The sequence below is a fragment of the Aphelocoma coerulescens genome, chromosome 2 (assembly GCF_041296385.1).
Source record: "Aphelocoma coerulescens isolate FSJ_1873_10779 chromosome 2, UR_Acoe_1.0, whole genome shotgun sequence".
Classification (NCBI taxonomy): Eukaryota; Metazoa; Chordata; class Aves; order Passeriformes; family Corvidae; genus Aphelocoma; species Aphelocoma coerulescens.
The window spans coordinates 37,385,691-37,397,809 of record NC_091015.1 but is presented as its reverse complement, the minus strand read 5'-3'; the positions used below and the strand labels follow the sequence as shown (position 1 = coordinate 37,397,809).

The 12,119-nt window shown below is 35.3% G+C and overlaps 1 protein-coding gene across 9 annotated transcripts in view; it reads left to right on the top strand.

The window, feature by feature from the left end:
• LOC138106446 (diacylglycerol kinase beta) overlaps positions 1-12,119 on the top strand; it is a 425,706-nt gene that overhangs the window by 213,133 nt on the left and 200,454 nt on the right. For all 9 annotated transcript variants that reach the window (XM_069007051.1, XM_069007050.1, XM_069007054.1 and 6 more), the window contains 2 exons: positions 169-242; positions 7,173-7,247. In XM_069007051.1, the coding sequence (XP_068863152.1) occupies positions 169-242; positions 7,173-7,247 (149 nt within the window). The remainder of the gene's footprint in view (positions 1-168; positions 243-7,172; positions 7,248-12,119) is intronic.

Genomic DNA, 12,119 nt, shown 5'->3' with positions numbered 1-12,119 from the left:
TGGCAAATTAATGAAATGAGGATTGTTGCAAATTATGGTATTGCTTCCAGCTGGATTACATAGCATAACATAGAGTTTGCATTAAGCTTTTTGTTTTCTGTCTACTATAGGAAAAAATGAATGCAACACACAGCATTAATGAGTGGCTGTGTTATTCCCTTCTTTTAGATCACTCCAGTTCCAGGCACTCATCCACTTTTAGTTTTTGTCAATCCTAAAAGTGGTGGGAAACAAGGAGAAAGGTAAGGGTTTTTTTTCTTTCTCTTTTTTTCCTCTCTTTCTTGATTCTGGTCTGTGATACATTTGAAAATGAATTTTAAAAGTTTGTACATGAGGAAAAAAATCCAAAATTTTATATTGTTATTCCTCACAATTGGACATCCTATATCCATGTACTTATAAATTCTCCAGTTAAAAACTAGTTAATTTTATAGAATAGTTTTGTCTCAAATCAAAAAAAGCTTTATTCAGTGTATGGGTTTGTGTGATTTGCATGAAGATGTGAGTTGCTACATCTTGTATTAAAACTTTGAAGTGCTGAGAGTTTTCTTTTAATCTCTGTAATGATTATACAGGCAGGCCAGTAAATTAGAAGCAGTATTCAATTTTCTAATGTATGATTTGCTTTTTAAAGACTTAGTAGTAGAGGCTCTCAAGCTTCTTCATAAGATTTCCTTCAAAGAAACCTTTTGATTTCTGTAGATAGGAAGCATTCTAAAAATCCAGTTAAAGTATTAGAGTCCGATCACACAAACTTGAAGACATATTAATTTTACATGTGTCAGTAATTATATTGATTTAAATTAAAATGTCTGAGTTTATTAGTTTAAGTGTTACTGTATCAGAGGCCTGATAAAGTAGAGGTACTCAGGCAGGAAAGCTGAAATAGTTGCCCCCTAAACAGACTTTTCAGAGCATGTTTCAGAATCCCAAATGCTAACACTATCGCCATTTATGATCATCACATAAATCCCTAAATTTTTATAGCCTAGTTCACCATGTCAGTGCTGTAACTTCAAGTCTTGGAAAAGATTATGGTCTTTGGGCCAGGATCCAGCTGAAGGTGACACCTATGGATACTGGTGATATGGGTTGCCAGAAGCACAAAAGGAGGGATCCAGTGTGATTCTAAAGCTGGTGGGTCAAGTTTTTTCTACCTCCTCCACCCTGCCTCCCTTAGACCACGTCTTCCTGTGCCCCTAAAAGTAGACTGTCAAAGGGGAAAAAATCCTGCAGAGTAGTTGTTAGAGTAATTCTTAGAGCTGAGGAGCATTTAACTAAAACTGTATTTGAAGGCCTCTGAGAGAACAGGTTATCACTTGAGAGCTGATTATGTGTACCTAGATATCAGCTAGGTGTGTCAAAGGCAGTTAATGATCGAAAACATTAATTCTCAGCAGTTTCAAGAACATGCCTTTGCAATTGGAACAAAACAGTGTGAGCCATCCTGAGTTTTCATGTTTCAGCCACAGTCACAGTGTGAGGTAGCCCTGGTCTGCTGTGCAGTCAGGGGTCTTGTGGAAGGTAATCTGCACTAGCACTCAGCTTGACTTCTTATAGTACCAATATGAAGTGAATAGATCAGAGATCCAGTCTGCAATTATGTAGGTGAGAGGCAGGTTAGAGAGCTGCACTTACATAGTTAGTTATAGCCTAGAAACAATTTAATGAAATGCTGTTTCACAGCTTTCAGTTCCCAGCTTGTAATTGGTCTCAAGTGTTACTATCTGAACGGGCTTAATGCATTAGGGATGTCATTTAATGTTAGATATTCTCCAGGGTAAAAGCAAGTTTAAAACCTGATCCCCATCTCAAGCTCCTACTCCCCTTCATGTATTACAGTCTAACACTTCTCAGTTTATGTCAATAAAACTGTTACTGAGGCCAAACAGATCACAGGAATTATTTGAATTTTAGAAATGGATGCCCTATACACACTTCATTCACTAGTACCATTATCCACAAGTGTCATTACGCAATTAAGCGTATAGCGTGAGGGCAGGCACCAGAAATGAGTATAGTGAAGTGTAAGAACTTCTTAAATTGGCTTTGATACCACACACACACACAAAATGTTAAATTGCATACTAATGTGTAAGGTCGCAGGCTCAGTATTTTTGTTTTAATCAGAAGGTCAACTGCATAGTCATGTAAACATGTCTCAGGTCATCCACCATCAGGAGATAATATCTCATGGTTAGATCTAAAGCCAGATTCAAAAAGGTTTCAAAAAGTCCACATATGGACTATTTGGTAAGAAGGGGTTTGCCCTCCTTTTTTTAGATGTTAATGTTTCGTATCAATGCCAGCAGCAAAAATCTAAAATAAGGATGTTAACAGTGTATATTAGTTTGAGTATTCAATCTAAGTGATGAAAACATTTTCAGGAGAAATAATACTGAACTTTTTTTAGTTTTCTTGCGTTTTATCTGTCTGCTTTACAGTCAGTCACCAGAAAGAGAAGATTCCCATATATTCCCTACCCTCCAATTTTGTGGCAGTTATATGTTGCGGAAAGTAAAATCACAGACATTTCAAGACATAAATTACTTTGCAAAATGCACAGTTATGGTGATTCACAGATATTCTGAGTTGGAAGGGACCCACAAGGATCATCGAGTCCAACATTTAAGTAAATGGCATTCAGGTCAGGCTTTTTGATTATAGCAATTTTGTAATCTGGTCAGGTGCTGAGAGGATGGGACTAGAGGATATGCTGCAACAAAAATAAGATTTCCACAGCAGTGAGGGGAGAAAAAGAAAGCAAAATAAACCCACAACCTTCTAATTTTTGTAGATCAGAATTTCATTATCTTGATTCATTCAGATTAAGCAAATCTTCCACTGAAAACTATTCCTCAGTTTTTACTTAGGACTCTCTGTGTTTCAGAGGTCACAATGAATGAAATTAAGATTTTTAATTGACTTTCATTGAAAACAGAAAGGTTATTGCAGATTATCAAGACTCCAGTGTTCCCACAGTTCCCCGTATGAGATTTTATGTCTTGCCATGTGATAACACAGCCCATTTCATTGCCCTTATTCTTTGAGAGAGTTTATGCATCCAACTGAAAACAAGTTGAATAAATGCACACCCCCAGTAATACATTGTTGTTTCCACTTGTATTTTGTAATTTTTTTTCAAATCTCTCAAATGCAAAAGAAAAGAACTGAGGATGACTTAAAGGTAAAAAAGTTTTGTACTTTAGTTTAGTTTTTAAATATTCAAACAGAGGGGTGGTGGGAAACAAATGGATATGTAGAAAAAGTGCCTTCAGAACAGAAAAGTGCGTTCTTTACAACCATATCCTATCAATACATTTTAAAACTTTCATTATGTTAAAAATACATTTTTTCAGAATGTGTAGTGATAAATAGCATTTTCTTCCTGAATAGGTTTCTGTTTTAAAGACCATTGACTTTACAAAATGAAGAATTATGACAATAGCCCAATTACCTTCTCAATTAAGAGGTTAATAATTGCCCATCATGTGAAACTCAAGTGTATTTACCGTTATTTGGACTTGAATGATTTTGTGTATTAGACAATACATATGTTTATAATAGAACAAAAATATAAGTCAATGTTTATTAAGAAGAAAGTAAAAAAATAGAATTAAAGTGGATGAATTTAAGGCTTACACATACCAGAAATGGATTTTAACTGAGCATGAGACTGAATAGGAGTTCATCAAACCCAGGCAAGTGAATTGCTCAGGCTATATCACATTGTAACATATTTTCAGTGGTTGTGCATGAAATGGACGGGTGCAGTTAATTTCATCCAAAAAAAGTGCAGGACATCCATTTCATTCTAGGGCTACCAGTTTGGGATGTCTGCATTTATGATCTGACTAATCAAGGCAGCAGTTTTCAACAATCTGTGAATAGAATGTATATATTTGGTACACCATTGACAAAATAGTTTCTTTCAACAGAAAGAATGGACAATGAGCATGTAGTGCTTCTAAAGGCTGTTGTTAAGGATAATGTTTCTCATATAGGAGTCCTTCTAAATCATGCTGTTGTTTTGCCATACTCATTACTTTGATTTCCACTTCCCCATTTTCCAGTTTATTTGCCTGACCAGCAGGTGAGTTTACACAATTGTTTCCTTGACAAATGTGCTGTTGGATGCACTGGAGATCAGCTTCCGTACGCTGACGTTTCCTGCTGACTCCACGTTCAGTGTCTGTGCAATACAGGTTGATGATATTTTTAACCTTTGCAGTTTTCAAATAACTTTGGTTCATAGTAGCTCTTCCCTCTTCCCCTCTGACTAATGTGGCTTTCTGAGCTTTCATTTAACATTGAGACAAAATGTAAAAGCAGTTCCAACCTATCTTTTTCAAATACTGTGTGTCTGGGAGAGAAGATCACTAGCATTTTTTAATTTTGGGGAGGAATCCTTGGCTTCTTTCTTGTCTGACATTAGGGTTAAATTAAGCCTATTCTAGCCACATCCTGAAGAGCCCCTAGATGACTGAAGATGCATCCCCCAGTTGTGGCAGAAGGCATTGCCATGACCAGGTTTCTCCACAGTGTAGTCAACTTTATTGCCAGTTTTGAATTGCCAGCAGGTTTTTGTCTATTTATTTTCTTTCTTCTTCAGAAGACAGCTCAGTCTAACTCAGCCCAAGGGGCATTCAGAAGTATTTTCGTCAGCAGCCGAGCTGTTTAAAGATGATGCCAGCTCCTTTGGCCAGTCCTGAGTTAATTTTCTGCCTCCTCAGTTATGCTAGCAGAGTATTTTGAGGTTTATATGAGATTCATGGGCATGATTTAGGTAAAAGGAAAAATGACAATGAAGAAACTTCTCTGTGGATTTGTGTTTTAAATTGAGTATTTTTAGTATACCAGATCACAGAATAAACCCAAATATAGGCACAGAAGCGCAGCTGTTTGTGGACAAGTAAGCTTCATAAACCAGCTTTGTTCATGAAATTGCATTTCATCCCAAAAATGTCTTTTGGGGCATTTCCCACCACACCACCTCATATCCTTGTCTGCACAAATCTCCAATGACAGCAAACCACATCCAATTCCTTCCTTACATGTGGAAGCAAGACATTCAGAGCCCTGTCAGTGTCACTGTTTGGTACTGTAGATGTAAAACTGGAAGGTTAAGTTACTGTCCATTTCCTTGGCATCCATGTGTCACCCTGTTAGGTCTGAGTACAACTTAGTGTGAAGGAAACATTTATAGACAGTTTCTAACTTTTTTTGTTTTGGAGAATGTATGAATGGAAATGAGCCATCAATTTATGAATTTTACACAGACTAGAATACGTAAATGCATTTACTATCTTAAAGCTTGATGTGTCATTTGCTTAGCTGGTACTGATGTTCGACTGGAACCTGTGAATGGTATGCACTGAGTCAAGTACGAATCAGTGTAATCTCATCGTTGCAGTTGAACTTCTGTGTTCTGAGTAGAGAAACCCAGCCTTCTCTTTATTAAGAAGGGTTTTATAGCATTTCAGTGTTACCTGACAACAGCAGAGTGAGTGTAGGTAATGGCTAGTATGTTTTGTAGCACCAAGCTTTAGGAAAATAACTCTTAGACCTTTGGGACTTTGTAAAAATACTGTTCATGAACTTCTTAGGGCCAGCTAGGCAAATTAAATTAGCATCACCTTTGACCAGGTTAAATCCTACACGTCTCTGAGAAGCAAATCACACACACTAACTAAAAACCTCTCCTTTTACATTTGTAAAATGGGAAAATAGGTATTATGTTGCAAATCCATTCTCAAAAGTCTGATTTAATCATCGTCACAGCCATCGACAATGATGCATACATACTTGGAAAATGAAACTAGTCATTTCATATTGACTTATTCTGTCAGGAATGGCATCAGGGATACATTGTGTGAGTGTGCTTGAATAAAATGCTTTATGAAGCTGATATCACTAAATAATTGACAAGTTAAGAAAATGTTCCAATTTGGCAATTTTAGAGATAATTATGAATTTGTTTGTATTCAGTATTTTTACACACTTGTCTTCCAGCTACCCTGATAAATTATGCATTGCTATTAAGAAAAAATATGGAAAGAAAAATCCCTGAATGTGCACATAGATTGTGTCTAGACAGTTTTATTTTGCTGTATTTGAAAACGTGGACATTTTAACCTAAAATTCAGCTCTTATTATGCTTCTATTTTATTTAAGCCATTATAAAGAAAGGAAGCAATATTTCAGGGGAAAAAATTAATGTTTTCTCAAAAATATTAAAATATTAATTAGCTTAAGGATAGAAACATTAAAATTAAAAACAAGAAACATGGGTTTGTAATTTAAACTATTGCCATAGATCCCAGGTGTATATTTATATATTCTGAGCTTCAGCTCTTTTGTGTGCTTTCTTGTTTCTGTGTGAGAAACGAATCAACTACTACATTCTAGTCAATGTAGGAAATTACATTTCCAATATTTGTAATGAAGAAAAAAAAACTCTATCATACTTTTAGGACAAGTAAACTCAAATTTCTAAATTTACAATTTTGAAGAAATGATTGCTGGGGGTAGGACAGCAAATAGGGTCCCTTGTGGGATAGGCCAATGCTTGTCATGCTGTATCAGTAAATTACTTCCTGTTATTCAGATAATTTTAAAATAAGTCTAATTTAGTAAAACAGTGGCTTCAAATCATTTTCATTTTCTTCCCATTCAAATGTAATCCTGAGGAAATGTAGTTGACCATAGGTTTTCTGTATCAGAATGTTTTTCAGCCTATGGAGATATTTTTGGTGGGTGGCAAAGCCAATTAGCTTTTGCAATTAATTATACTTGTAATTCTCTGTTTGCAATAAATTTCAGGAAGAAATGTCTCCTTTGCCATGGAGTTACTTTTAATACAAATCGATATGCTTTTTGAAATGCTTTTGTGACTCACCTTTTCTTGTGTAATTATACCTCTTTGTTGCATTTTGTTTCTGTCTATACACAGCATTTAAATTGTAAATAGCTTGTATTACTTCTGTCTCAACTTTCTCTATGTATGAATTATAATTGCTGTGTTCAAGTATTTGATTTTTTGTATAAATGAGATCCTGCAGTTCAAATAATTATAGTATGTTCTAAGTTCTTTAATTCTTTCATTTGAAAAGTTTAAAAAAAATTCAAACATGTCTGTAAATATTTTCTCCTTGTCTCTTTTACCTCTTCAGAATTTATAGAAAATTTCAGTACCTTTTAAATCCTCGTCAAGTTTATAGTCTTTCTGGAAATGGACCAATGCCAGGGTAAGTCTACAGTTAATATTATTACCAGGAACTCATTTAATAAAATGCTGTATAATCAAATGAACAGACTGAAATACATATAGCATGTTTGGAATGTATCAACACTGCAGTTCTCTGCATGGCTGCAGAAATGTATAGGTATTATTTTTTTACATGTACAAATAAAGCTATGTCTCATATGTCTTACTGAAAACCATGCATTATTCTGCATGGTTTTCTGAAAACATATGCATTATAAGAACTGTAGGATAAATTTAATTCTCGTTGCAGCTTTAACTGCCATATCAGCAACCCAAGTTCTTGGGGGCATTACTTCTGTGTTACAGATATCAGCAGCCTCAAAGACTGACCTGCAGGACGTCCATTTCTTTTACATAAATACACATGTGCACATGTATATGTGTCTGTAATATATTGGTAACTGCACACTCCTTATCAGTTACATAATCTTGGAAATGTAGTGGTTGGAAAATGACTGGCCAGGCTAGATTATGCTGGCAGGGACATTTTATGTGGACTGAAGTGTTCTCTGAACCAGCTGGCATTGCAGTCCCTTGCTTAATGTGCTTCCTCTGTGATTCTTCTTAATTTGCGTTCGAGTGAAGACAGGAGAATTACAGTTTATCAAATACCAACCTTTGCCACCTGATTTTGTCTCCTTTTTAAGTCGTGGGTGCTTTGATAGAAGAAAATAAGAACAGAACTGAATATGTGCTCTGTATAATATTTTTTACGTACTGGGTGCTATTCACCTATGTCACTGATACATGAAATTTTACATCAGTGAAGAGTTGCAGAAGGATATTAGGAGATATATGTTCATTGACATTAAGTTTACACTGTTGTTTGAATACTTCTCTTTTTAATCTTTGCAGTTTGTATATGTTTAGACTTTTTTTTCTTTGAAAATGGAGGAAAAGAAGTTGAAGGTGGAAACTTATCTGATTTGTGCCCTGCAAAGTTACATTTAAGTTTTCACATTTATATTACTGGAAAGAGTATGCTCTGTTTCTGACAGTACTTCTGGGTTTAAGGCCCAATGTACAGGAAGCTATTCTCTCTTGAAACTATATCAGCTATTTATTGTCTTAGACTTGAGATGTGTGTAACACTGATGAAAGTGAAAAGCATATTGGGCTCAATCCTTTTAGAAGTTAAGATATCGTGCACTGCAGTGTGGTTAACGTTAACCTGCTGAATGGTGCAAAACCAGCTCAAAAAAATGGAGATAATGACGTGCATGTGATCTTTCATGCCTGTAATTGTCTTGTACCTGAATGCTAGTGCTGTTTTTATTAGTCTAATGGAATTTGTTGATTTTATGCTAGTCTTGACACATATGGAAAATTTAAGTACCCTTAGTTCAAAGAATAGACTGGCAGAATTAACTGAGACAAAGCTAGTAACCAATATTGTTTTACATACTGTATAGTAGAAATACCATGCTAGAAATTGAGAGGATGATTTTTAAAACAACTGAAATAATTTTGTTCAAAGTCACCTTATTTCATCGAACTTAAAAAAAAATCTGACTGCATTTCTGTCCATTGGTGATTTAGTTTTCATGAATCTGGCTATGTGAAAGAAAATGCATTTTTAAGGCAGAGGCACAAGAGGGCAGTGTTAAGTTCAAGCTGAAACGGTGCACTGAGGCAATTTAAACATAGTCTTTTGAACCAGGACAGTGTTTTTTAGAAAATGTTTTCAATTTCTCCTTCTATTAGGAATCGAAGTAGTTTTAGTTCAGAGTCACTTTGAAGAAAATTCTAATTAATTTTCAAACAGACACTGCTTGTTTTGGTATATTTTTTTATTCATTTCACAGAAATGAATAATCCTAAATTTCCAGTTTATCTCCTTCTATCACTTCTTGCCCCTGGCAATACTCTGTAGGCTGCATATAATTTGTCCATTAAGTGAGAAGTTGAATAAACTCTGGTATTTCACTTACCAGTACTTGTTTTCTGCGACGGCTGAATTGCCTAATAAAACCTGCCCATCCATCCATCCATCCATCCATCCATCCATCCATCCATCCATCCATCCATCCCCTCATTCATCCATCTCTATACTGCCAGTTATACTGGATTGTCAATCAAAATTTTGTGTTTATGTTGTCATATATGAAATTTAGATCAAAAGGGAACAGATCTGGGTACTGTACAGCACAGAGAAAAGCAAAAGTATATCCTTCATCCCAATAGGTTATTTAGTAGAAAGGGATAAACATAATGTATATTTATTTTAAAGCATTTATGATTATTGCAGTACATTTCAGTTGAGCATATTTTGAGATTTGTTTTTTTTTGCTTTCAAGTACTCTTTTCGGATGTGTTTACTCAACCTAGAGAATCTTCATAGTATTAGCTAAGAATTTGCATTTTTTTGGTAGAGCCAACCTGTCTGCTTTAACCCACAAGTTAACGTTTTTAATTTTTGATGGTATTTTTGTCATGGGCTGCTGTCATCAAGCAAGAAAATAACATTCACAAGTTTTCTAACTTGAGTTCCAAACATCTGTGGCTGACATGAATTGATATTTCAGTTCATTTTTGTCAACAATCTAAGTATCCTCTTTTCAAATAGCAGAGAGGACAAGGGAGCTAGGAGACTAATAAAATCGTAAATCTTAGGGGGACTGTGAAACTGCTGGTTTGTTGGGTTTTTTTTTAATGGTCAGCATCAATTGCTATGTCTGTTGTTCTACCTCTTTGGTGGGATAGCCATGCTATTGCAGAGAAATGTGTTGGAATACAGGACTCCAAATTAATAGCAACAACAAAAAAAACCCAAACCAAAACGCAACCCCCAAAAATGACAAAAAATCCCCACCTTTCCTCGTACCATTTATTGTGTATTTTTTCTGTAACTATGCTGGCATATAGCAGGACAACAGAAAAATACTCTGAACAAGTTGACAATGAATTTTAGTATCAGTATCTCGGTGTACAATTACTGAAGTGGATGTGTTGCCTTCTTTCATAATAGATGGGAAGGTACATGAAGCAGTGCAGGAACAGTAGCAATGACATTTCTGTTAGTTTCTTTGCCTGCCTGAGTTAGGGTTTCTGGAGCAGTTTATGTGAAGACACGTTATGTACATAGTCTATGTAAAAATATGTACATGATGCAAATAAACCTCATGGCAGCAACTCTTGCATTGATTCCTTTCCAGCAATGGAGACCTGCTGCGAGGCCTGAAAATCGAGCCAAAGGGCAACAGTACGCTTTAGGCATGGGTATAATAATTAATGGTTTAGACATTCTTTAATTGGCAGTAGAGGAATATGAGTGAGATGGAAAAACCTCGTAGGCTCTGCAGCTGAACACAGGAAAGAAAGGTACTCCACAGTTACAGACTGCCACAGTTAACACAGTGACGTGAAAATTGCTGGGCTGATGCATTGTGTAATTTGTGCCTAGCACCTGTGTTTTTAGCCATGAAAAGAGTTTCCCTGTTTGGTTGTTACATCTCTATAGGAGTCTTCTACTTCTGACAACAACTGTTATTGTGGATTTAATGATCTTGAAGAATGTGAAATTCAGTTATTGTTCACCTCACAGAGAGGTAAATAATAGCAGGATGAATAGCAGTCGAGCCACAGAGCCGCAGGACTCTGTGGAGAGGTCAGCGTTTCACAAAGCCTTTGTCCCTCTGAAAAGGCCTCTGTTCTCTAAAGTTCTATTATTTAAAATGTCTAATTTATGGTATTTTTATACTCTATAATAGAAATTATATCCACGAAAGTTGTATTTCTTTATAACTTCCTTAATCATTTAATTTGAAGAACATCTAGTTTTTAGATTCTAGCTGCAAGTTTGCCTCAACAGGCCTTTCTAAATCTGAAATTCTGCCCACTTAAAAGATGCCCAAGATAACAAAACTGACTCCCTACAACTTACACTGTAATTTACTTAGACTGTTGGGAATCTACAGCACCTGGGCTTTTTTACCTTCACAAAGCCAGAGGCCTGTTTTGAAAATTACACTATTTTCCTTAATTATTTGAATTTCCTTAATCATTTGAATTGATTGCTAGAGCATTTCTTTGCTGTTGGACATTTGGAGTACCCAAATTCTGGAAAGATACATACACCAAGAGTATTTTTAGAAAATAATAACTGTATAGTTATTTTCTTCTGAACAAAATATTGAATCTGGTCCATATTTTCTTAGAAGAATTACATTTTTGCCAAAGAATGGCAAAGCCATTGGATTGATTGTACTCTAATGATCAAAATTATTTTTTTACATCACGAATCAGTAGTACTTAGAATTCATCAAGTCTTCACATATGAAACTTAAATCCTGAATTTAGAGATGTAGTTTAAGCAGCTGTTTAACAATATTTTTGCTTCTATGACATCTGTGGTGTTGGCACCTTATACCTATCCTGAGATCCACTAGTGGATTATTCTTTGCTTGGACTGTAGACAGTCTTAAGTTTTGCTTCCACTGTGTGAAGAATGCTGAATGATTTCATGCATTGCTCCTGTTATGCCACCTTGTGTGGCTGAGCACCTGAAGTTCTGCACAGTGCACTGTGCTTGGATATAAGAGCAAAAGTCATGTGCAGGGAAGTAAATGGAAAACATTGCAATTTATGTTTTCATTACTATGAGTAAAACTTCAGTTTTACTCTAATAAATTAAATTAATTAAATAAATTTAAATAAATACTTTAGGTATTTCCTTAAAAAGTTTTATAAGAATGTGTATGTGTTTGCTACCTGTGCATAAATCAATTAATTACATGATTCAAAATCAAATTGTTACATCTTCTAGCATTGGTATTTTATTCATAAATAGATCCCCTGCACTCCTATGGATTTGATGAGGTGATTATGAAACCATGTCAAAAATGGTGGACAA